Source organism: Hypanus sabinus, chromosome 31 (assembly GCF_030144855.1).
Source record: "Hypanus sabinus isolate sHypSab1 chromosome 31, sHypSab1.hap1, whole genome shotgun sequence".
Lineage (NCBI taxonomy): Eukaryota > Metazoa > Chordata > Chondrichthyes > Myliobatiformes > Dasyatidae > Hypanus > Hypanus sabinus.
Window position 1 is genome coordinate 25237281 of NC_082736.1, and position 27163 is coordinate 25264443.

General features: G+C 47.5%; 1 protein-coding gene across 1 annotated transcript in view; it reads left to right on the top strand.

The window, feature by feature from the left end:
- LOC132383975 (EH domain-containing protein 1) overlaps positions 1 to 27163 on the top strand; it is a 93950-nt gene that overhangs the window by 23562 nt on the left and 43225 nt on the right. The window contains exon 2 of the mRNA XM_059955208.1: positions 2244 to 2341. Coding sequence (XP_059811191.1) covers positions 2244 to 2341 — 98 coding nt within the window. The remainder of the gene's footprint in view (positions 1 to 2243; positions 2342 to 27163) is intronic.

Sequence of the window (27163 nt, forward strand, 5' to 3'; positions counted from 1 at the left end):
GTACGGGAACATCACTGTATTTCCGTCGTGTTTAACACACACCCCCCCCCCCCCCCCCCCCCCCCGGGTCAGCCAGTCCACAAGAATATTGTCAATATTAAACCAGTCTGCAGTGCAAAAAAAGGGTGGGTACCCCTGGTGTTTATATATTCTGTTTCCGGGTTGTGGGGTTTTACTTCCGGTCTTTTCTGTCCCAGTGTGCATGCGTGTAACTAATAGATTTGAGCCGATCTTGCCTTTCACTAAGGCTGAGGTAGGGAATCTTGGGCTTAAAAAGGGTGGTGACCACTTTTCTACGGATTTGATGCCATTCTTTACCAGTAGAGCTTATCCCTCTGATGTAACATGTAACCTTGGACATTCAGCTCCCAACTACGTTTCAGGGATAGCCACGACATCATACCTGACCAGCTGTGATAGTGCAACAAGATAGTCTACCTTATTTCTTATACCACTTGCATTTAGATACAGCACCTTGAGTATTGTATTTGCTATTCTATCTGATTGCAATTGTACCATCACCTGCCTGCCCTTCCTGACAATCTGACTGTGCGCTGTCTTTACTTTTATACCATGCGTCCTATCCTGGTTCCCTTCACTTCGGCTCAACCCCCCCCCCCCCCCCCCGGCCAAATAGTTTAAACCCTCCCCAACATCTTTAACAAACCTGCCCGCAAGAATATTGGTCCCCCTTGGGTTCAGGTGCAATCCGTCGCTTTTGAACAGGTCACACCTCCCCCAGAAGAGATCCCAATGATCCAAGAACCTGAAGCCCTACCCCCTGCACCAGCTTCTTAGCTGCACATATACCTGCCAAATCATCCTGTTTCTACCCTCACTGGCGTGTGGCACAGGCAGCAATCCAGAAATTACTACTCGGGAGGTCCTGCTTCTCAGCTTTCTACCTAGCTCTCTAAATTCTCTTTCCAGGACCTCATTGCTTTTCCTCCCTAAGTCATTGGTACCAATATGTACCAAGGCATCTGGCTGCTCTCCCTGCCTCTCCGAGATGTTGTGGATGTGATCTGAGACATCCCTGGCATCTGGCAGGCAACGTACCATCTGGGTGTCCCGGTCATGTCCACAGAATCTCCTGCCTGCATACGCAGTGCTCCTGATAAATGTCCCCGATGGACGGTAGGAATTTCCCTATGATTCTTTCGGCCATTCTCACGGTCCTTTTGTAGGGACTAGTAATCCAGTGCTCGGCTTCTCCCACACCAAATGAAAATGCAGCTTGTCGGGATGCTCTGGATTGGTGTACCTGCAAAATTCAATTATTATTGGGGTGGGGGCACCTCACTTACCTCAAATGTCCGCGGAGTGTGGAGGCGCTGCTGTGCCACCTTTATATTGAGAGACCAGTTGAGGTCATCAGTGATGTGAATGTCCAGGAACTTGGTGTGCTATGGGGGATGGTTTATCTGCTCCTTCCTAAAGTCCGCAGTCATTTCCTTGGTCTTCTCCACCTTCAGACTTGGGTTGTTACTCCGGCACTTCATCTTCTATGTCTGGAATTTTCGGCTGAACTCTTAGCTGCAGAATTGCTGTGGGGCAGAATTAAGGTGATGGCAGTTCTTGAAGCCAAAGAGAAAGTGAGATGGAGGAACTCAGTGGCTCAAACCTCATCGGAACGGGCATCAGTTTAGTTTTCATTCTAGGTATCACTATCTGTGGTCTCTGCAGAACACACGGCATGGGCTAGATGGGCCAAAGGGCCTGTTTCTGTGCTGTATTTTCTGTGACACTATGATGCGGAGTAGCACCAGCAACCACAGCTGTCTGTAAGGAGTTTGCATGTCTTCCCCGTGGCTGTGTGTGGTTTCCTCCGGGTGCTCTGGTTTCAAGACTCAAAGCACACTCATTAATAGAATATCTATGCTGTGTCCAACCCAAAGATTCATCTTCCCCCAAACAGCACTACAGAACCAACTCACTCAAAAAAAAAGCATCAACCCCGCTGACGCATTAAAATTGCACAAACTGCCACAAAAGGAACAAGCAAAAGCAGAAATATGTTCCCATGTTCTAAAGGGTTAATTGGTCGCATGGACGTGATTGGACAGCGAGGAATAGATGCTGACTAATCTGAGTTCCTCCATTTTACATCGTAGAGATGGGCAGCCTCCCTAACACTACAACGCCAGGACAAAACTATTCTGGCCTTCCCCTGCGTCACCAACCGCTAGCTTGCCTTTGCCAGGTTATTGACCACTAACTCTCCTTTCCCTTTCCTCACTCAGGTTCAACTGTGCACAGTTACCTAACCCGGTCCTAGAGAGCATCAGCATCATCGACACGCCGGGCATCTTATCTGGAGAAAAGCAGCGGATCAGCAGAGGTGAGAAGTAGACCTGGGTTGGTGGCTGTGATCGGACTTGGTTCTCCCCCTCCCTCCTGCCCTGCTGAAATTGGATGTGGATAATTCGGATGATTCTTGGGTGTTTGAGCGATAAGTATCGGATATTCTTGTGCACTGGTTTTGGTTTGCTATTGTCACCTGTGCAAGCGGTGTGGCCGTGTACTGGTTTACATGACACAATTATCATGTTAAATTCCTCTTCCTGTCGTGGCTGATTTATTAACCCTCTCAACCCCATTCTCCCGTCTTCTCCCCGCAACTTTGAAACCCTTGCTAGTCGAGAAACTATCAATCTCTGCTTTTAATACACCCAGTGTCTTGGCCTCCACGATCATCTGAGGCAACGAATTCCACAAATTTACCACCCTGTCTGAAGAAATTCCTCCTCATCTTTGAAAGGGGCATCCTATTCTGAGGCTGTATCCTTCAGTCCTGCATTTTCCCACTGTTGGAAGCATCGTCTTCACGTCCACTCTGGGGGAGGTGGGGTGGTCATGGACTGTGGTTAGCACAAGACTTTCCAGTGCCGGCTACAAGATGGGTGTTCAATTCCCGCCGTCTGTAAGGTGCTTGTACGTTCTCGCCGTGACTGCGTTGATTTTCTCCAGGTGCTCCAGCTTCATCCCACATTCCAAAGACATGCGGGTTGGCATGCCACATTGGCACCGGAGTTTGGTGAGATTTGGGCACACCTACCCCCCTCCCCCCAGCACATCCTGATTACTGAGATCGTTGATGCAAAATGGCATGTTTCACTATGTTTAGATCACCTACCACCCAGGACCTGCCCTCTTCCCCTCTGCCATCTGATTTCTGAATGGACACTACCTCATTTTTAAAAATTTCTATATAATATTTGTGTATTGCGTTGGACTGCTGCCGCAAAGACAAAAACTTTCCCTGACACAGCCCGGCGATACTAATTCTGATGTTGCATGTCACAAAGCTAATCTTGGAGAGAACAGCTTTATTTGTCACAAGTACATCAAAGTGCCGAAACGGACAGTGAAAAGCATCGTTTTGCGTCACAGCACCAGGATGTTGCTGACGACAGGTAGACGATCTCTGATAATGGCTGGGCTCACCCAGCCTGTAAAGACTAGCCCAGAAGAAGGCAATAGCAAACCAATTCTGTACAGAGAGGAAAAAAAAATTCCATGTACAGTCATGGTTATAGATTGGACGTGGAGAAGATTTTTCCTGTGGTGGGGGAGTCTAGGACTGGAGGACACAGCCTCAGGATAGAGGGGTGTCCATTTTGAATGGAAATGAGGAATTTCTTTAGCCAGAGAGTGGTGAATATGTGGAATTCATAGCCACAGACGGCTGTGGAGGCTGTCATTTTTTTTAACCCAGAGGTTCAGGTTCTTGATTAGTCAGGGCATGAAGGGATACGGGGAGGAGGCAACAGGTTGGGGGTCGATAGGGATCAGTCATGACAAAATGGTGGAGCAGACTGGATGGGCCGAATGGCCTAATTCTGCTCCTGTACTTTTGATCGCCCACGTCATCCGACACGGCCCATAATGACGACGGTGGAAAAAGAAAAGCAGAATATAGCCTTGCAGTTGCATGGAGACAAATTCCAAGGGCACAGTGAAGTGGATGTGAGATCAGGAGTCAGATAAGTGGATTCAGGTGAGGCCTGCTTTGGGGTTAGAGGACTGTGTATGTGGGAGGGAGGAGCAGGGCTTGTTCTGCTGCTTTTGTTGCTTGTCGGGTTCTGTTGTTCAACTGAGCATTGTGGGGGCATGCTGTGTTGGCACCGGCATGTGTGGCGGCACATGGGCTGCCCCCACCCCCTCCCCTGCCTCTGGCGCGCACTCTGGTGTGTGGGTAAGGCAGGCGATACCTTTCACTATGATTCAAAAGCTCAAAGTAAATTTCATTACCAGAGTGCTTGCACATCACCACATAACGACCCTGAGATTCATTTTCCAGTGGGCGTACTTACAAATCTAAAGAATAGTAACTGTAAACGGGATCAGTGAAAGAGCAAAAACATGGAAGATGACAGACTGTGCAGATACAACTGTGAATAGCAATAAATAATGAGTGTGTGAAATAACAAGACAGAGTCCTTGGTGGGATCAGAATAGAATGAGTATAGTTATTCTCTTCCATTCAAGAACCTGATGGTCGAGGTGTATAACTGTTCCTGAACCTGGTGGTGTGAGTCCTGAGGCTCCTGTACCTTCTACCTGATGGTTGAGGGGTGGTAACTGTTCCTAAACCTGGTGGTTTGAGTCCTGAGGCTCCTGTACCTTCTACCTGATGGCAGCAGCGAGAAGAGAGCGAGTCCTGGGTGGTTGGGGTCGCCGATGTTGCTTTTTTGCGGCAGCGTTGCATGTCGGCATGCTCAATGCTTGTGAGGCCTTTACCCGTGATGTACTGAGCTGAATCTTTTGTAGATTCAGTCTATTTATTATCGAAGTATGTAGGCAGTATACGACGCTGAGATTTGTCTTCTCCAGACAGCCAGGAAACAAAGAAAAACCATGGAACCTGTTACAAGAAAAACATCAGACCCCCGATGCATAAAAAAAGAAAAAAAATGCACGAGAGGCTAAAAACAACACATAGAATGCAAAACAAAAGAGTCCAGGCATATTCAGTTCAGAGCAATCCAGCTCTGGGTCTCTCTTCATGTGCACCCCCTTAAATAAGCTGAAATCTTGGATGGAAATCTGGTGCTGCATGCAATTAAGGCTTTTGTGTGGGGGTCCTTGATTCAGCACCTTATTCTCTGTAGCCTTTCCTCAATACTGCACGAGGTGGTTAACTTTGTCCCCAACTGTTAAAGCTGCCAAGAGATGTTGAAAATTTTTCAGGAAAAGCTGAGGAGATGCCTCACCTGGAAATTCGCCTTTGTCACTCCCCCTCATCGACTGCAAGGCATTCCCAGTCCTACCTGTGACTGGGCAGATGCTGGAGACCCAGAGACCCTCAGGAGGAACTCAGCTGGTCAGGCAGCATCTATGGATGGAAATGGAATCGATATTTCGCCGGAACAGTCCCATCAGGACTGGAAATGAATGGGAAAGGAGGAGGTGGGGGGAGGGAGAGGAGTACAAACTGGTGGGTAATAGGTAAGGGTGATGGGAGGGTATTGCCAGAAGAGATAAAGGGCTGTAAAGAAAGGAATTTGATTGGAGAGGAGAGCGGACCAGGGGAAGGAGGGGCACCAGAGGGAGGTGATGGGCAGGTATGGTAAGGGAATGGAAAAAGAGAAGAGAGAAATTACTGCAAGTTAGAAAAATTGATGTTCATGCTGTCAGGTTGGTGGCCACCCAGACAATGAGGCGTTTGCTCCTGCAGTATGAGAGTGCGTCCTCAGTGCTCCAGTGGAGGAGGCAGTGGGCTGACTGTGTGTGACTTGGTAAGGTGCCTCCAGTCTATTTATAGAGCAGTCTGTGTCTTCGAAGCTCTCTCATGACATATCACTGGCAGTGGAAGTCCATGAGTACCCGTCCGCCCCCACCTCGGACTGGCGTCTGTGATTGGCTTGCAAGCTGGAAACAGTGCTAGCTTTGATGAGGGCCGAATTCATCCGCATCGTGGACCAACCCGCGCTTGTGTGTGCACAGTAGTTTGTTGTGTACTCTGTACTTAATAGCATTTGGCCACACGCCATCGGGCCTTTCATTGAATTTGCTGTTGCCAGCTGTGCACTGTTAGTTATTTTGTTAAGAGATACACTGCAGGAACAAGCTCTTCCGGCCTTGCGAGCCTGCGCTGCCAGATTACGCCCATGTGACCAATTCACCTATGAACCCGTACGTCTTTGGGAGCGGGATGAAGCTGGAGCTCCCAGAGCAAGTCCATGCGGTCAAATGGCGAGCGTGGTGGGAGGTCTACTGTTAGTGGTACCTTGTGGATCTGGTTCTCTTGGGGCTGCTGTCTTGAGTAGAGGTCTGGCCCCAACCACAAGTCCTCCTTGCTGTCTGTCTCTGCTGATGATTTCAGAGAGCTGACAGCTTTGAGTGCAGGAATTGGGTGGTATATTGCATCTGCCTCTTAAAAGGTAGCAATGGAGGTCCTCCATCTCTGGTGGTGTTCATCGTGCCAGTAGCTTCCTCGGTTTTCACTCCTGGTAGTCACACAAGTCCTGTTTGGAGACTCAAGAACACCGTCACACTCAGATGCAGAAGGATTCTTCACTGCTGTTCCCGTGACAATTTTGTTTGACCAGTCAGGGTTGTTAGCCCCGAACCTGGAGGACCGGTGGACCACTCTTAGTCTGACCTCTACCCTTTGACCTGTTTGGCATGGGTGACCCTACCGTGAGCCAAAGCAAAAAGCCCGGACTCCAGCCCGCACAGCTCCCCTGGTCATTGTGGCATGCAAGCTTCCAAACCCTGCCACAAGGTTGTGGCCCCCTTGGATTTGTAGGGTACTGGTGAGACCAAATTTGAAGAATTGTCTGCAGTTCTGGTTTCCTGCGTACAGGGGGAAGTCAATAAGACAGTCGGAGTACAGATAATTTTTAATTTACTTAGAGGTACAGCACAGTAACAGGCCCTTCGGCCCAACGAGCCTGTGCTGCCCAGTTCCATCCATGTGGCCAACTAACCTACTAACCTGTGAATCTTTGGAACAAGCGGCCACTGTCATGGGCAGAACGTACAAACTCACTCCTTAAGGACAGCGGCCAGAATTGAATCGGGGTCGCTGGCGCAGTAATAACATTAAGCTAAATTTTACAGGGGTTTGAGGGCCTGAGTTAATAGAGGAAGATTGAAGAAGTTAGGATTTTATCCCTGGAGGGAAGATTTGATAAAATTATGAGGGGTGTAGATAGGGTAAATGCAAGCAGGCTTTTTCCACTGAGTTAGGGTGGGTCTACAACTAGAGGTCATGGGTTAAGGGTGAAAGGTGATCTATTTAAGGGGCATCTTCCCTCAGAGGGTGTGAGTGTTTGAAGAGGTGGAAGTGGTGGATGTGGGTCTGATTTCAACATTTAAGAGAAGTTTGGATAATTTTTAACGGATTTATTGAAATACAGCGTGGAACAGGCCCTTACAACCCTTTGAGGTAACCCGCCCCACAACCCCTGATTTAACCCCGGCCTAATCATGGGACAATTTACAAGGATCAACTAACCTACCCAACTGGTACGTCTGTGCAGTTGCAAGGAGATCGTACAAACTCCTTACAGGCAGCAGTGGGAATTGAACTCTGTATTGTAAAGTGTTGCTCTAACCACGACACTACCATGCTGTCCCCATGGACGGGAGGGTCGCTGGGACTAGACAGAGTAACAGCTTGGCACGGGCTAGATGGGTGGAAGGGCCTGTTTCCGTGCTCTGTCTCCGTTAATCTCGTTCCAAGTTGGGGAATGCATTCAGCGCGCTGCACGGCACGAACGCAATGACTGGGTGGTGGAATGCCAGCCTCCCTCTGACGCTATTCCTGTTGCTCCACTTTGCCAAAGGATTGGGGGATCTGGCTGGAAGGAACCTTGGAATGTTGGCAGCTTGTGCTACTCCCTCTTTTCCACCCCCACCCTCCCCAAGCTCACAGTCAGGATTAAGCTAGAAGGTAACAACACGATAAAGTGTAACAGCTACCGATGAAGTGAAGAATAGTGATTCAGGATCACACTGTGGTAGATGGTGAGGCCAAGACTCCTAGAGGTCTGTTCAAGTCTTACAACAGCGGGATGGTTGCTGTCCTTGAGCCTCTGGCAGGTGCTTTCAAGCTGAATTTCTCTCTCGTTTTTGTTTGCAAGTTGGGGGTGTTAACCATTGTTAAATTGTGGTTGACATTCAGGTATTCCCCATAACGGTAGGCTCCGGGAGCAGCCACTTAGCGGCTCCGTTTAACACAGCTCAGACTGATTTTTGATGTGCGTAAGGTCTACACGGGGAGCCTTGCTCTTGGCTGTTGTTGTGCTCCGAGATTTTGTGGGGGGTTGGCGAGACATTGCTGTCGTTGGGTGGTGGCAGTGTCAATGAGCAAAAGCGGGGCAGCACTTTGACAGCCTCTCGATTTCATAGTTCAGAGTAAATTTATTGGCAAAGTACAAGTACCATAACAACCTTGAGGTTTGGTTTCTTGCAGGCCCCTACAGGAAAATAAAGATATACAATAGAATCTATGAATAACCAAGACCGACAAACATCCCATGTGCAGAAGTGTGCAAAAAATAAAAAATAAATAATTACTGAGAACATGAGCTGCTGAACACCCCTCCTCCCATGCCACTTCCTTTAGCAGAGAATGGATTATCTACCAAACTTCAAATGCTTCATTGGTGTCTTGACTTAGTTTTTTTAAGAAGTTACCTTCACAATCCTCCAAGTTCCAGATTTTTAAAAAAAAATTATTTCAATAGAGCGAGGAATAGGCCCTTCGAGTCTCATCGTCCAGCAATCTCCGGATTTAATCCGGGAGAATCACGGGACATTTTACAATGACCAATTAACCTACCAACCGGTGTGTCTTCGGACCGTGGGAGGAAACCGGAGCACCCGGAGGAAACCCACGCAGTCACGGGGAGAGAACGTACCGACTCCTCACAGGCAGTGGTTGGAATGTCTCCCCTGTTTACCCTGTTCCCCTAGTCTTCCTATTCAACAAAATTGCTCTGGATCTAAAGTCTGGTTTTCTCCCAGCCTAGCCAGTGTCCCATCTCAGTTCCTCTCCTTCCTCCTTCCATAACTCGGCTTGGGTACACAGTGTCCACGCTAGGACCACTAGATTTTTTAAAAAAAAGTTTCTTTCCCCAAGGAGTCAGGCTGATGAACACCTCCACCCACGAACTAACTGCACACCAAACCCCCCACCACATCCATCTAACACACACTGTGTCTGTAACAGTTACTTCGACAAGGATTGCCTTTATACTTACTGTCTGTGTGTTTTAAATGCTGGACTGGATCCACGGTAAAAAATAATTCCGTTCTCCTTTACGCCAGTGTACTGAAGAATAGCAATGAGTAATCTTGAATCTTGGTAATCCTGCGCAAATGTTCATTTGAGGTTTAGATTCTGCAGGCAAGTCCCTCTAGCAGGAACCTGTTTCCGAACCCACCTCCAATGTAGATGGGAGACGTGCCGTGGTCGCGCACAGGTTCCCTGACACCCCAGTCCACACACCCCTTGATTAATGTTTTTTTAAAAAAAAATGTTGGGAACCCCTGACTGAGACGACTGTATATTTAAAGAAAAATAGGAGCAAAATAAGACCATTTGTCCCATTGGCCCTGCCGTTCCATCTTCCCTTTCAAGCACATTCTCCTGCCTTGTAACCTTTGCCTGTGATTGAGAATGTAGATTAAAGATTCAGATAACAGACACAAAATGCTGGTGGAACGCAGCAGGCCAGGCAGCATCTATAGGGAGAAGCACTGTCGAAGTTTCGGGCCGAGAACCTTCGTCAGGACTCACTGAAAGGAAAGATAGTAAGAGATTTGAAAGTGAGAGGGGGAGGGGGGAATGCGAAATGATAGGAGAAGACCAGAGGGGGCGGGATGAAGCTGAGAGCTGGAAAGGTGATTGGAAAGGGATACAGAGCTGGAGAAGGGAAAGGATCATGAGACAAGAGAAAGGAAGGGGGAGGGGAGCAGCAGAGAGAGATGGAAAACAGGCAGAGTGAGGGAGGGGAAAAGTAAATCAGGGATGGGGTGAGAAGGGGAGGAGGGGCATTAACAGAAGTTAGAGAAGTCAATGTTCATGCCATCAGGTTGGAGGCTACCCAGCCAGTATATCAGGTGTTATTCCTCCAACCTGAGTTTGGATTCATTTTGACAATAGAGGAGGCTGTGGATAGACATATCAGAATGGGAATGGGATGTGGAATTAAAATGTGTGGCCACTGGGAGATCCTGCTTTCTCTGGCGGGCAGAGCGTAGGTGTTCAGCAAAACGGTCTCCCAGTCTGTGTCAGGTCTCACCAGTATATAAAAGTCCACACCAGGAGCACTGGACACACCAGCCGACTCTCAGGATTCAGATATCAGTTTTATTTGTCGCATGCAGTGACTGAGTGCATTAACTTTCCGTTCCTGAGGGGCGTTAGACAGAATATTTCATGGCGTATATTTAGAGATAGCAGGTCCAAGGAGCCCTCGCCACCCAATTACACCCGTGTGACCAATGAACCTACTAACCTGTGCGTCTTCCGAGTGTGGGCAGGTCACAAGGAGAATGTTACAGCTGCTGACAGACGGTGGCAGGAATTGGACCCGGGTAACAGCCCCGCGCTAACCGCAGCCCGACCGTGCCCATAGCTTTGCAGCAATCTAACGGACCACGCTCGCAGGCCCAAACTTTTATCCAGATGGAAATGCCCTCGCGGTCACATTTGAACTCTGGTATCCAGGACTCTGAACTTGTGCCAGCACTCTGGAAGTGTTGAGCAGATGCAGATAGCCCAGCGGGTTCTCCAGGCAGGCAGTCTGTTTTGATATCTCGCAGAGTGTTGCAGCCTTATCTCTGGGTGATTCATCGCGATAGTTACACTCAGCAGCCACTTTATTACTTTTTTGCTGTACCCAATAACATGGCCCCCGTGTGTATGTCCGTGGTCTCTGCTATTGTAGGCCACGCGCTTGAATGTTCAATGTGCTGTCTGTTCAGAGATGCTTTTCTCCATAGTAGTAGGCAGCCGTCGATCCCAGGGGATTGTGGGCTTGCGCCTCTGGTGGACTGAGATTCAAAGAACTGGCTGCTGTCTATGCAGTATCCCTCCCCCTCTCCACATCACTGATGTCGTCGAAGGGCAGGGCAAGCGCCAATACAGCCTGGCACCAGTGTCGTCACAGAGGTTGCCAGAGCGAAGTTGTACATGACATCGAATTGCCTTTGGGACCTTGGCCAGATTCCTTTCTCGGGTTTAGCCCTGAAGCCTTTCCCGTGGGTGGGTGCGGGTGTTTAGAATTTGAGTTTTCTTTCTCCTAGGCGGGCTGCCGTCCGACGAGCCCTGCCCACCCGAAGCAATTGGTTTCGAGGGTCTTTGCCCCTGATCCTGTCAGTAGAAACAGTTCTGCCGGGCCTAGTAGCCAAGCCACACGCGAAGGCCAAGAGTTGGGCTTGGTTGTCAGAGGCTGTTAGAGTCGCACGCCATTTGGAGCACTTTATACATGCCCCACCCTGGCTGTGACAACCTTAGGATTGACAATTTTCTGCACACCACTGTTGTAACGTGTGGTTATTTGAGTTACTGTCGCCTTCTTGACAGCTTGAACCAGTCTGGCCGTTCTCCTTGGCCATCTCTCATTAACGAGGTGTTTTCGCCAACAGAACTACCACTCACTGGATGTTTTCTTGTCTGTCGCACCATTCTCTGTAAGCTCGGCTGCTGTGCGTGAAGATCTCAGTTCAGCAGATTCTGGGGTACTCAACCTACCCCGTCTGCAACGGTCAGAGTCACTTAGATCACATTTTCTCCCCCATTCTCATGTTTGGTCTGGACAGCAGCTGAATCTCCTGACCGTGTCTGCATGCTCTTGTGCATTCAGTTGCTGCCATTTGATTGGCTGATTAGATATCTACAATAGTGAACAGGTGTACCTGATAAAGTGGCCACTGACTACGTTTGGTAAGCAAGCCATGGATTAAAGGCATAGTTACTGAGGTTTAGCTCTGTACTTTAATTTTCAGGCTAGGATTTTTTGTGTTGTCTTCAGCATTGCTGTTCACTTTGAACTCTTGAACTGTGGTTTTCTGACGAGTGTGGGAGTCGGGATTGTCATTACAGCAGATTTAAACTGCTGATTGTGTTCCTCTATCCTTCCTGGACTTGCTAATTGACAGCGCGGGAAGAAGTAAAGTGTCCCATTGTCTACAGCCAGCTGACAGTGTGATCGAGTCACGTTCCACTTGCCTCCAAACAAGACCTGGAACCTTGTCCCGGGTGGCCAAACACTTCAATTCCCATTCTGACACTGTGCCAAGATGAGGCCTCCCTCAGGCTGGACGAGCAACACATTATATTCTGCCCAGGTATAGCCGGCTTGAATTTCGATTTCTAGTGGAAACCGCCCCCCCCCCGTTTCCCCCCTCTGACTTTCCACTTCTCACCTACCTATCTTTCCCCCTAGATCCCATCGTCCCTCCCTTTCTCCTATTGTCTCCTCTCCTATCAGATTCTCTTCTCCAGCCCTCGACCTTTCCCACCCCCAGGCATTACCTGTAGCATTCCAGCTAGCCTCTCTCCCCAGCCCACCATCTTTTTATTCTGGCATCTTTCCCCTTCCTTCTCAGTCCTGAAGAAAGGGTCTTGGCCCAAAATGTCGACTGTGTATTCATTTCCTGACCTGCAGAGTTCCTCCGGCATTTTGTGTCTGTTATTCTAGAGTCGTGCTCGTGTGATATTGAGTACTTCTGCATGTCGTGTGGGCTTATGCCGCCCCTGATTTTTTACAGCCTATGTCATCCGCGTTCCCAGCAGCCTCTCCCGACCTTTTTTGTCATGGACCAAAGCCATTGAACAAGGGGTCTGTGGAACCACTGCTCTAGGCGAAGGGCTAACAATAATTCAAAGCAAATTTATTATCAAAGTATGTATATATCACCATATACAACCCTGAGCACCACACACAAAATGGATGAACTCAGCAGGCCAGGCAGCATCAATGGAAAAAAGTACATTTGACGTTTCGGGCCGAGACCCTGCAGCATAGAACAGTAGTAAGGTAGTGTTCATGGGTTCATCAGAAATCGGATGTGGGGGGGGGGGGGGGGGGGAGCTGTTCCTGAATGGTTGAGTGTTCTATACAACCCTGAGATTCATTTTCTGGCACGCATTCAAAAAAATAGAATCAGTTAAAAACTACACACCCAGGCTGCCAAAACAACCAATGTGCAAAATAAAAGCAAAACTATGCAAGTGAACGTAATTATAATCAATAGTGAATAAATAACACTGAGAGCATGAGTTGTAGAATCCTTGAAAGTGAGTCTGTGGGTTGTTGGAATCAGTTCAGAGTTGAGGTGAGTGAAGTTAATCCACGGGGGCTCAGGAGCCTGATGGTTGAAGGACAACTGTTCCTGAACCTGGTGGTGTGGGACCCAAGGCTCCTGCATCTCCTTCTCAAAGGCAGCAGCTAGAAGCAGGTGTTGCCTGGATTGTAAGGGAGGGGGGGGGGGGGTCTTTGATGGATCTGTTTTTTTGGGGGCAGTGCCCCTTGTAGATGTGCTCAGTAGAGGGGAGGACTTTTCCTGTGGTGGTCTGGGCTCCATCACATCCCCCTACCTTTTTAGAGTTGTCCACCAATAATTCTACCAATTCTGTAATTTTTAACCTCATTTTAGTTCCTGACTCTTTATGCGGGAAGAGCTCATCTAGCCCCTCATTTTGTACCCCTTGATAAAAGAAAAACAGTTTCTCCAGGCCCAACTGCACCTTGCATCTCCTGATCCTGTCGCGTTCTCTGCAGAATCAGGTTTAACGTCACCAGAATACGTGAAATTTGTAGTCTTTGCTGCAGCAGTACAAAGCGATGCATAATATTGTGAAATACAGTAAATATATATATTTAATAGTTAAATAAGTAGTGCAAAAACAGCAATAGAACAAGTAGTGAGGTAGTGTTCATGGGTTCATGAGAAATGGATGAAAAAGGAGGTACAGAAGCCTGAAGGCACACACTCATTGAACCCATGGGGGTTCAATGTCCATTCAGAAATCGTGTGGCAGAGGGGAAGAAGCTGTTCCTGAATCGCTGAGTGTGTGCCTTCAGGCTCCTGTACCTCCTCCCTGATGGTAACATTGAGAAGAGGGGATGTCCTGAGTGATAGAGGTCCTTAATAGTAGAAGTCGCCTTTTTGAAGATGTCCTGGACACTATGGAGGCCGGTGCCCATGATGAAGCTGACTGAGCTTACAACTCTCTGCAGCTTATTTTGACCCTGTGCAGTAACCCCACCACCCCATACAGACATGATGCAGCCACAGTACATCTGGAGAAATTTGCCAGTGTCTTTCGTGAGATACCAAGTCTCCTGAAACTCCTAATGAAATATAGCTGCAGTTGTGTCTTCTTTGTATCTGCATCGATATGTTGGGCCTAGGATAGATCCTTAGATGTTGACACCCAGGAACTTGACATTGCTCATTCTGTCCACGTCTTCTGTCTCTCAGCACTGGTGTGTGTTTCCTCATCTGTGACCAGACTAGTTTCCAGTTCTAATGTCACAGTTTCTAATCTCAAACACAATATAGTTGATCTTTATAACCTGCAAACACGAGGAAATCTGTAGATGTTGGAAATTCAAACAACACACACCAAATGCTGGTGGAACACAGCAGGCCAGGCAGCATCTATAAGGAGAAGCACTGTCGACATTTCGGGGCCGAGACCCTTCATCAGGACTAACTGAAGGGAAAGATACTGTGAGATTTGAAAGTAGTGGGGTGGAGGGGTGAAATGCAAAATGATAGGAGAAGACCGGAGGGGGTGAGGTGGAGCTAAGAGCTGGAAAGGTGATTGGTAAAAGTGATACAGAGCTGGAAAAGGAAAAGAATCATGGGACGGGAGGCCTTGGGAGAAAGAAAAAGGGAGGGGGGGAGCACCAGAGGGAGATGGAGAACAGGCAGAATGATGGGCAGAGAGAGAGAAACAAACAACTAAATATGTTAGGGATGGGGTAAGAAGGGGAGGAGGGGCATTAACAGAAGTTAGAGATGTCAATGTTCATGCCATCAGGTTGGAGGCTACCCAGATGGAATATAAGCTGTTGTTCCTCCAACCTGAGTGTGGCTTCAGCTTGACAGTAGCGGAGGCCGTGGATAGACATATCAGAATGGGAATGGGACATGGAATTAAAATGTGTGGCCACTGGGAGATCCTGCTTTCTCTGGAGGACCGAGCGTAGGTGTTTAGCGAAACGGTCTCCCAGTCTGCGTTGGGTCTCACCAATATATAAAAGGCCACACCGGGAGCACCGGACGCAGTATACCACACCAGCCGACTCACGAGTGAAGTGTCGCCTCACCTGGAAGGACTGTCTGGGGCCTTGAATGGTGGTGAGGGAGAAAGTGTAAGGGCAGGTGTAGCACTTGTTCCGCTTACAAGGATAAGTGCCAGGAGGGAGATCGGTGGGAAGGGATGGGGGGGACGAGTGGACAAGGGAGTCGCATAGGGAACGATCCCTGCGGAAAGCAGAAAGGCGGGGGAGGGAAAGATGTTCTTGGTAGTGGGATCCCGTTCTACTTTCAAATCTCTTAGTATCTTTCCCTTCAGTTAGTCCTGACGAAGGGTCTCGGCCCGAAATGTCGATAGTGCTTCAGATGCTGCCTGACCCGCTGTGTTCCGCCAGCATTTTGTGAATCTTTATAACCTCCCTGCTCTTGTACTGTTTGTTAGTTGGTGTTTCTTTTCTCTTCTGCCCCTCTCCAATGGTGGACATCTCAAATACTCGGGCTTAAATTTAAGGAGCGGGGAAGGGGTTGAGTTTCAGGGGGTTTACAAGGTGATAACGGTAGGTGTCTGGAAAGTTCTGCCAAGCGAAGCAGTGGTGTCCAAGAGAAATTTAGACACATGAATATAGGCCGTGGGCAGGCAGCAGCCCTGAAAAAGGGTCTTGACCTGAGCTGTCGACTGTTTATTCATTCCTCCAGCGTTCTGTGTGTGTTCCATGGATTAGTGCTTCCCAATATGGCCAGCATGGGCATTAAGGGCCGAAAGGCCTGCTTCTCTCTTTTATTAATTTTTCCAAATGCCCTTTTGACTCCTTATCACCCTGATGCCTTGGGGACATGCTTTTCCTTTGCAGCATTTCAGTCGTACTTGCAGGGGACTCCTGTTACCAGGAAGGCTTGCTGCGGCTGTGTTTCCCTGTCACCGCTGGGGGGGGGTGGGGGGAGGCCACCCTGCTGTACGCGAAGGGACTTTACGGCGCTGCAGGGAGCTAGCCGTTGTGTGCCTGTCACTGAGCCATGCCGTGCTGTCACTTTTTCCCCTCCACAATGCTGCCATTATTTGGAGTGCCCCCTTTTGTGTTTAAGAGCCATTGTTTTGGTCCAAAACAAACTGGAAATTCTGTATTTGCATAAATTTGACCTCAGCTCCAGGAAGCATGACCGTGTGACCACGCGCTGATTAAATCTGTAACCCTTCGCAGTCTGGTTTTCAAATGGGCAGGTACCTCGGCACATGCCGTTTGTCCCCCTCTGTCAAAGGGTCATTAAAATACAGATATAATAATGACATCCAGATTGGTAGTGTTCTGCGCATTACAGGTTATCTAAGGACACTGGGGAAATAGGCCAAGGAATTTCTTCAGCCAGAAGGTGGTAAATCTGTGGAATTCATTGCCACGGACAGTCATGGAGACCAAGTCATTGGGTAGATTTAAAGCAGAGGTCGATAGGTTCTTTATTAAGTCAAGGGAGAAGGCAGGAGAATGGTTTAGCTCTTAAAGTTAAAATTCCACCTGGCGTAGAGAGTGCAAATCCATCCTGGTTTAACTTCGTAAAATGCAACACCTCTGGTGGCAAGGTGACGTAGCGGTTAGCTTAACGCTGTTGCTGCACCAGTGACCCCCAGGTTCATTTCCTTTGCTGTCTCTGCACTCTTCCCATGACCGTGTGGGTTTCCTCCAACATTCCAAAGGTGTATGGGTTAGCAGGTTAATTGGTCACTTGGGTGTAATTGGGCCAGTATGGGCCCTTGGGCCGAAAGGTCTGTTACTATGCTCTATCTCCAAACAAAGTGTAAAGTGTTGCATTTTGAGAAGTTAAGCCAGAGTGGGTTTTCCCTCAGATGCCAGGGCCTTGGGGTGTTTCAGAACAGAGACCCAGGGGTACAGATAGATAGGAATTGGTTCATTGTTACACACTCAGTGGCCACCATTTTCTAGGTACATGTTGTTAATTAAATGTCAAATCGTCCAATCAATGCACAAAAGCATGCAGACATGCTCAGGAGGTTCAGACCAAACATCAGAATGGGGGAAGAAATGTGATCGAAGTGACTTTGACCGTGAAATGATTGTTGGTGCCAGATGGGGTGGTTTGAGTATCTCAGAAACTGCTGATCTCCTGGGATTTTCATGCACAACAGTCTCCAGAGTTTACAGGGAGTGATACAAGAAACAAAATGGAACATCCAGTGAGCGGCAGTTCTGTGGGCAAAAATGCCTTAATGAGAGGTCAGATGAAAATAGCCAGACTGGTTCAAGCTGACAGGAAGGTGACAGTAACTCAAATCACCACACGTCACAACAGTGGCAAGCAGAAGAGCATCTCTGTTCCAGTGGTTAGGGTACAGCAGCAGAAGACCACAAACATGTACTCAGTGGCCACTGAGTTTATAAAACTTAATTTAGGCTGGATGTTCCCAAACCCTTTATGCCATGCAGCCTTACATGGATAAAGCAGTGATTGATGGGCAGGAGGCAAAGAGTGAGATTACAGGGAGCCTTTTCTGATTGACTGCCAGTGACTAGTGGTGTTCCACAAGGGTCGGTGTTGTGACCGATTTTACTTATGTTATAGGTTAATGATTTGGACGATGGATTTGATGGCCTTGTTGCAGAGTTTACAAATGAGACAAAGATAGGTGGAGGGGCAGGTAGATTTGAGGAAGTAGAGAGGTTGCAGAAGGACTTAGCCAGATTAGGAGAATGGGCAAAGAAGTGGCAGATGGCATACTGTGCTGGGAAGTGTATTGACTTGCGCTTTGGTAGGAAGAATAAAAGGATAGACTACTTCCTAAATAGAGAGAAAATTCAAAAATCTCAGATGCAAAGGGACTTAGAGTCTTTATGCAGGATTCTCTAAAGGTTGAGTCCGTGGTGAGGGAGGCAAATACAATGTTTGCGTTCGTTTCATGAGGATTACAACATAAAGGCAAGGAGGAAATGCTGAGGCTTTATAAAGCACTAGTGGGGCCTGACTCGGAGTATTGTGAACAGTTTTGGAAGGGATGTGCTGACACTGGAGAGGGTTCTCAACAATGTTTCCAGGTTTGAACAGCTTGTCCTATGAAGAGTGACAGTTTGGCTGTGGTCATGTATTTGCTGGACTTCAGGAGACTTGAGCGGTGGCCTCATTGAAACTTATCAAACGGTGAAAGACCTTGGAAGAGAGGATGTTTCCTGTGGTGGAGGAGTCTAAGACCAGAGGACACAGCCTCAGAATAGAGGGGTGTCCGTTTTGAACAGATATGAAGGATTTTTTAGCCAGCGAGTGGTGAATCTGGAATTCATTGCCACAGGCAGCTGTGGAAGTTAAGTCTGTATGTCTACTTAAGCAGAGGTTGATTGGGGCTGAGAGGAAAATTGGATCAGCCATGATGAAATGACGGGGCAGACTCGATGGGCCAAATGGCCTAATTCTGCTCCTGTGTCTTACGGTCTTACCCCCCCCCCCCCCCCAGGTTGGGAACCTGTGGTTTAGGCCATGCTTGAAAGACTGGCTGCTTTCATTCCAGGAGGATGTGGCGCCTTTGGAGAAAATGCAGGAAAAAATTGACAAGATGTTGCTGGAATCAGAGGGGGAGAAGAGACTGGGCAAAATTGGATCGTTTCCCCTGGGAATTCGGAGTGACCTTTGAGAAGTTCATAAAAGTTGAACGAGATAGACAAGTTAAAGGTCGTATTTCTGTGCCCCTCCCATGGTGTTAATGTTGAATGCTGCAGGGCATAGTCTTAAGGTGGGAAGGGAAAGGTTTCAAGGAGATTTAAAGCAAGGTTGAGGATGGTTGGTGCTTGAACATAATGCAAGGGAAGACAGTTACTAGAGACGTACAAGAAAGCTTTATTTGTCACTTGCACATTGAAACGTCCAGTGAAATGATTTGTTTGCTTCAGCGACCAACACAGTCCAAGGATGCGCTGTGGGCAGCCCGCAAGAGTCACATTGCTTCCGGCCCCAACGTCGCATTTAGACAGGGCTGGTGGCGTGCAGGGAAGAGAGGGAGAGGGATCATGTGCAGAAGCTGCAGGGAGTTGTAAAATTAGCTCCATCATGAGCACCAGCCTCTGTAGCATCCAGGGCCTCTTCAAGGAACGATGCCTCAAAGAGGAAAGGACCCCACCCCATCACCCAGGACATGCCCTCTTCTCAAGTGAAGTCAAGTCACTTTTATGGCAACACGAGTGAATCTGCAGATGCTGGAAATAAATAAAAACACAAAATGCTGGCAGAACTCAGCAGGCCAGACAGCATCTATGGGAGGAGGTAGTGACAACGCTTCGGGATGAAACCCTCCTGATGAAGGGTTTCGGCCTGAAACATCGTCACTACCTCCTCCCATAGATGCTTTCTGGCCTGCTGAGTTCTGCCAGCATTTTGTGTTTTCAAGTCACTTTTATTGTCATTTTGACCATAACTGCTGGTACAGTGCATAGTAAAAATGAGACGACGTTTTTCGGGACCATGGTGTTACATAACACAGTACAAAAGCTAGACTGAACTACGTAAAAAAAACACAACACTGAGAAAGCTACACTAGACTACAGACCTACACTGGACTACATAAAGTGCACAAAAACAGTGCAGGCATTACAATAAATAATAAACAGGACAATAGGGCAGTAATGTGTCAGCCCAGGCTCTGGGTATTGAGGAGTCTGATAGCTTGGGGGAAGAAACTGTTACATAGACTGGTCGTGAGAGCCCGAATGCTTCGGTGCCTTTTCCCAGACGGCAGGAGGAAGAAGGGTTTGTATGAGGGGTGCGTGGGGTCCTTCATAATGCTGCTTTTGCAGATGCAGCATGTAGTGCAAGTGTCTGTCACGGCGGGAAGAGAGACCCCGATGATCTTCTCAGCTGACCTCACTATCCACTGCAGGGTCTTGCGATCTGAGACGGTGCAATTTCCGAACCAGGAAGTGATGCAGCTGCTCAGGATGCTCTCAATACAACCACTGTAGAATGTGATGAGGATGGGGGTGGGTGGGAGAAGGACTTCCCTCGGCCTTCGCAGAAAGTAGAGACGCTGCTGGGCTTTTGGTATGGAGCTGGTGTTGAGGGACCAGGTGAGATTCTCATTGCTACCATCAAGAAAGTACAGGAGCCTGAAGAGAGGCACTCAACAATTCAGGAACAGATTCTTCCCCTCTGCCATCTGATTTCTGAATGGACATTAAACCCATGAACATGACCTCACTACTTTTTTCTACTAATTGTTTAACTATATAGTCATATTGTAATTCAGTTTTTTCTCTATTATTATGAATTACACAGTACTGCTGCCACAGGGTGGGCAAATTTCACGACGTGTTAAACCTGATTCTGAAGTGTGCGGTTTAAGATGGCGTCTTGGTGAACGTAGATTTTGTAGACTTCTGTGTACTACTTCTGGGCTGCTCTGAAAATGAAAGTAACGGTCAGAAAGTGTGCCAAATTCTTCCAGAGGTAAAATTCCCCCTCGGTAAAGCAACCTGACCAGTCCTTGCCTATCTGCAGTTTCATCGGCTGTAGATGGTAATCGCAGGAAGTTTCAAAACCTGTTAAAACTCTTAGATGTTAATGACATACAGTGATCCCAGTTAGAGATTGAGCATATTATATGCCTTTTCCAAAAAAACTGTTATGTAAGTGCAGGAAAAATCTGCTGAGGTAGAACTTCAGCCGCACTCTTATTGAATGACAGCATTCGTGTGAGGGCTGAGTGGCTTCTCCTATTTTGCAAGGAGTTCCACCCACCTTGGCTGGGGTTGGGTTGTCACAAACAAAGTGACATAGTATTCAGGGATCTAGGGAGTCCTGCCGGCTGAAATCTGTTGCTAGTGGTAACACCATAAGTCATAAGAGCAGATAGGCCATTCAGCCCATTGAGTTTGCTCCACCATTCCAGCTTAGCTGATTCCAGCTCCCACTCAACCCCATGTGCCTGGCATATCCTCTGATGCCCTGACCGATCAGGGGATGACCAATTTCCACCTTAAATATCCCCACGGACTTGGCCTCCACCGCAGTCTGTGGCAGAGCATTCCACAGATTCACTACTCTCTGGATTTAAAAAAAAATCCTCCTTACTTCTGTTCTAAAACATCTCCCCCTCAGTTTTGAGGGTGTACCCTCTAGTTCTGGACACCGCCAGCATGGGAAACATCCTCTCCACATCCACCCTTTCTAGTCCTTTCAACATTTGATAGGTTTCAATTAAGATCCCCCCCAACCCCCAGTATTCCTCTAAATTCTAGTTAGTACAGGCCTAAAGCTGCCAAATACAGCTCACATATTAGCCCTTTCATTCCTGGAATCATCCTTGTGAACCTCATCTGGACTCTCTCCAATGACAACACATCCTTTCTGAGATACGGGGTCCAAAACTGTTGTCAATACTCCAAGTGTGGCCTGACTAGTTAGTGTCTTCTAAAGCCTCAGCATTGTCTCCTTGCTTTTATATTCTATTTCCCTTGAAATAAATGCCAACATTGCATTTGCCTGCTTTATCACTGACTCAACCTGTAAATTAACCTTCTGGGAGTCTTGCACGAGGACTCCCAAGTCCCTCTGCACCTCTGATGTTTGAACCTTCTCCCCATTTAGATAACAGTCTGCACTATTGTTCCTTTTACCAAAATGCATTATTTTCCAACATGAACCACTTTTTAACCCATTCTTCCAATTTGTGTAAGTCCAGCTGCAACCACGTCGCTTTTTCAGCACTACCTACCCCTCCACCTGTCTTCGTATTATCCGCAAACTTTGTCACAAAGCCAACAATTCCATTATCTAAATCACTGACAAACAGTGTGAAAAGTAGCGGTCACAATACTGACCCCTGACGAACACCACTAGTCACTATGATTGATAGAAATCACAATATCTAAAGACAGGATGGAGTTTTGGTTTTCTGGAATAGAGGTTTTTTTTAAAGTTGTGAGCCTTAGATGGGGTAGACAGTCAGAATCTTTTCCCCAGGGTTGAAATGTCAAACAGCAGAGGACGTGCTCTTAAGATGTTCAGAGGGTTTGTCCGTTCATTGTGTGTTCTGTCTCATAACATGGGTGATGGTGGTCTTTCCATGGCCATGATTGTTCTTGGTAAGTTGTTCTACTGAAGTGGTTTTCTGTTGTCTTCTGGGAGCTGTCTTTACAAGATGAATGATCTCCACCATTATCAATACTCTCTGAGATTGACTGTCAGTGGTCACATAACTAGGACTTGTGGTCCAGCTCCACCGGCTGCCCCCACGGCTTCACGTGACCCTGATCGGGCGGGGATGGGCTAAGCAGGTGCTACACCTTGCGTGAGGGTGACCTACAGACTAGCAGAGGGACAGGGTGCCTTACACCTTTGGTAGAACATATCGCCACCCTTGCAGTGAAAAGGAGGGTGTGGATCATTTGAAGGCAAGTTTTAAAAAGGCAGAGCGGCAGGAGCCTGAAATGGGTTACAGTGGGTAGTAGTTGAAGCGGGCACTTTGAAGTGTAAGCTTTTAGATACAACACGTTGAAGGGATATGGATGAGTCTCTAAAGAATGTTTAGGTGTAATATCAAATTTCAGAAGTTCAGAGTATATTTTATCATCAGTGTACACATATGTCACCTGTTCTTGTGCTGTACTGTTCTGTTGAAAGGCCTAGATAGAATTGAAGTGGAGAGGATGTTTCCAATAGTGGGAGTGTCTAGGACTGGGGGGCACAACCCCAGAATGCAGGAACATCCCTTTAGAACGGAGATAAGGAGGAATTTCTTCAGCCAGAGGATGATGAATCTGTGGAATTCACTGCCACATTCGACCGTGGAGGCCAAGTCTTTGAGTATATTTAAAGAGGAGGTTGAGTGGATCCTGAATGGTAAGGGCGTCAAAGGTTAAGGGGAGAAGGCAGGAGAATGGGGTTGAGAGGGATAATAAATCAGCCATGATAGAATGACGGAGCAGACTCGATGGGCTGATTGGCCTAATTCTGCTCTTGTGTCCGGGCGTTTAACAGCAACACAAGGGTCTGGTTTTAAGCAAGTTGAGTGAGCATTCAAGAACGGAGAGCTTTCTCTGCACCAGCTCCAAGACAGTTCAGAAGTACAACTACCAGTGGGAAAATAGAGGCTGTGAATTTCAGTGCTCATAGTCCAGAAAAAGTAAGGTTAATGAATAGTTAGTAACTTGGTTTGCCTGTAAAACGTTGCTGTATCTTGCCATGGCCATCTTTGCTGAGTTTTCAACTTTCTGCAGCTTTTTCCGATCCTCTGCAGTAGCCCCCCAACCCATACCAGATACTGATGTAACCAGTTAGAATGCTCTCCGTGATACATTTCAAATCTCCTCAAACTCCTAATGAAATATAGCTGCTATGCTTTTTTCGTAATTGCATCATTATGTTGGGCCCAGGATAGATCCTTAGATGTTGACACCCAGAAACTTGAAACTGCCCATTCTTTTTATTGCTGACCTGGTGTGCGTTCCTTGAACTTCCCCTTCCTGAAGTCCATAATCATTTCTTGTTGACGTTGAGTGCGTGGCCGTTGCCGCGACACCACCCAGCCAGCTGATACATCGCGGTCTTGTAAACCTCCTTACCACCACCTGAAATTCTGCCAGCAACAGCCGTGTCATCGGCAAATTTATAGGTGGTGTTTGAGCTGTGTCTGGCCACACGGTTGCACGTGTAGGTAGAGTAGAGCAGTGTGCTAAGTACACATTCTTGAGGTGCACCAGTGTGGATTGTCAGTGAGGTGGAGATGTTGTTTCCGATCTACACTAATGTAGTACTCATGATGACGACGCACTGCTTGCTGATGACACCCGGTTTAACTCGTGCACAGTGCATTGGGATTGGTTTATTATTGTCACATATGCACAAATACTATGAAAAGCTTGTCTTTCTGCAGTTCATACAGATCAGATCATTGTCCAAGGTAAATCAGTACATCAGAGGTGAACGGTGAAACATTTAACAGGAACCTGGACTTAGTGGGGGAGAGGGAACTTCTCGGTGGCAGGAGTGTGTAACAAGCAGCCTGGGGAAGTGGTAGATGTGGATTTGATTTCAATCAAAACAAATTTGATAAGACAATGGGTAGGAGGGGTACAGACAGCTATGCTCTGTGTGGGTCAATGGGGCTAGGCAGATTAACACAGACTAGATGGGCCAAAGGGCCTGTTTCTGGACTGTAGTGCTATATATTTCCAATACAGAATAAAGTGCAACAGTAGGTAGACAATTTAGGTGGAAGATCAAACGAGGTAGATCAGTGGTCCAGGGGAGAAGCTGTCCTTTGAACCTCGTGGGACGAGCTTTCATGCTTTTGTATCTCCTGCCCGGTGTGTGTTGTCCCAAAAGTCATTGCTACGAACGAAAAAAAATGCAGTAAGACTGAGCCACGACATCGCGCATCGCAGCTGGGCATCTTGGCTCCTGCCCCTGACCTCCCAAGTCTCCCTCATCCCTGTTCCTAAACCCAAGCTGAGCCCCTAACTCCCTGCATTGTCCCCAAAGCCATCTCATGAGCCTAAAAACAGAAAGCAGCTAAGTTTTGCTGCCCCGCCTGATATGTCACTCTACCGCACGAAGGAAAAGTATTGTTGGTCTGATTCTCTGTACCTGGGGTGTAGTGCTGGTTGAAAGGTCTGTCGCTGTGGAAGCCCTGCAACTCCATTTTGTGTTTTCTAACGTGCCAGCTTTGTCTCTGCGGTATCACGCTTGCTTCAGTAGAACTGTACTTTGGGTTTGAGCTCCTTTCCAACCGTAAACTGGCCTGACCCCCACATCAAAAGGTTTGTTTCTGAACCAAATTGCTTCCCGGCCCTGTTCACTCCGTTAACTGTTTGTGTTCCTCTGTTCTGGGTCGTTATTTTTCCCCTCGTTGAAACTGAAAATGGCTGCTCACATAGCCATGAGGAAATCTCTGCTTCTTCTGTCTTGCACGTCTCCTCCGCAAGAGTTCATTTGCTGGCTGTGACTCGCGGGGGTGTGCCTGGGATTGTGAATAATGCCGTGAAGATGCCAGCACCAGGTTACTGTCTGAAAGCAGCACCGCCCCAAAAAAGCCCCATCATCAAGGACCCCCACCATCCAGGCCATGTTCTCCCCTCCCTGCTACCATTGGGCAGGAGGTCCCACACCACCAGGTTCAGGAACAGTTATTACCCTTCAACCATCAGACTCCTGAACCAGTGTGGATAACTTCACTCACCTCCACACTGAACTGAATCCAGCCTATAGGCTCACTTTCAAGGCCTCTACAACTCGTGTTCTCGGTACTTATTTATTTATTAGTATTGTTTACTATTTCTCAGCTCAGACCGGTAAAACCAGAGGCACAGGCATAGTCAAGCACACTCATTCCTCAATTGCTGGGAACTTTCAGACTATTCTCGTGGTTTTAGCATTGTGGCTTTCTGAAGATTTACATAGATAATTGTTTAATGCTATTGTGTAGTGACTTTGGGAAGATACCAGTTGTTCCATAGTCTGTCAATTTCCTGTTTTAATTTAGCATATTTCTGGTGTTTTTCATGTATTGATTTCTGCTAGTTATGTGTGTTTGGAATAGCTATATCTATTATGTTCTTGTTTCTTTATCCTGTAATATTATATCATTATTATTTATCTTTTGTCTGTCAGTGTATGTTGTTTATAGTATTGTATTGCTTTATTCTAATGTGAATACCTGCAAGAAGATGAATTTCAGGGCAGTGTACGGTATACCTGCATCAGATCAGAGGGAACCTGTCGAATGCTGCAAGGCCTCGACAGAACAGATGTGGAGAGGATGTTTCCTGTGGCGGGGAAGCCTCAGAATAGAGAGGCGTCCTTTTAGAACGGAGATAAGGAGGACTTTCTACATCCAGAGTGGCAAATCTATAAAATTGGCTGCCACAGGCCGAGGACACCAGGTCCTGAAGGAGAGACTATCACACCCATGACAGTTACTTTCAGGGTCAGCTCTTTTTCAACTCTGCACACACTAATTCCTGACAGCAGAAATGACCTCTGAGCTGAACAGATCTCGGTTCTCCGCTTCTTCAAGCCCATTGTAAATGCCCCCATTTCTAAGGCACAGGCTGATAGATTCTTGATTAGTCAGGGCATGAAGAGATACAGGGTGAAGGAGACTGGGGCTGAGAGGAAAGATGGTACAGCCAGGACAAACTCGATGGGCCAAATGGCCTAATTCTGCTCCTATACCTTATGGCCTTAAAAGTACAGTTGGCCCTTCAGCCCATCTAGTCAGTGCCAAACCATTTAAACTGCTACTGCCGTCAACCACTTTGACAGTAGATTTACTTTGAGGCAGGGCGGAAGAAAAGACTGTCACAGGAGTGAAATGGCGGCATTTATGACAGGCTTGAAGAAGCGGAGAACCGAGATCTGTTCAGCTCAGAGGTCATTTCTGCTGTCAGGAATTAGTGTGGGCAGAGTTGAAAAAGAGCTGACCCTGAAAGTAGCTGTTATGGGTGTGATAGTCTCTCCTTCAGGACCTGGGGTCCTCGCCCCCTGATTAGGTAGTCGTAGGCACGCAGTTACTCTCCCTGCAGTGTTAATATGGTGGAGTGATGGTTGAATTGACCAAAGAACTGATTGTGGATTTCAGATAAGAAAATGTGAACCAGTCCTCGTAGAGGGATCAGAGGTGGAGAGAGTGAGCAGTTTTAAGTTCCTGGGCGTCAAACAGGATCTAGCCCAGTTCCAACATCTCTATACAACTGTAAAGAAGGCAAGGCACTAGCTATATTTCACCAGGAGTTTGAGTAGATCTAGTTTGTCACCAAAGACGCTCACAAATTTCTACAGTTGTATAGTGGAGAGCATTCTAACTGGCTGTATCACCATCTGGAATGGGAGTTGTGGGGGGGGGGGGTGCTTCAGAGTATCATAAAAAGCTGCAGGGAGTTGTAAACTCAGTCAGCCCCATCATGGACACCAGCCTCTGTCGTATCCAGGACATCTTCAA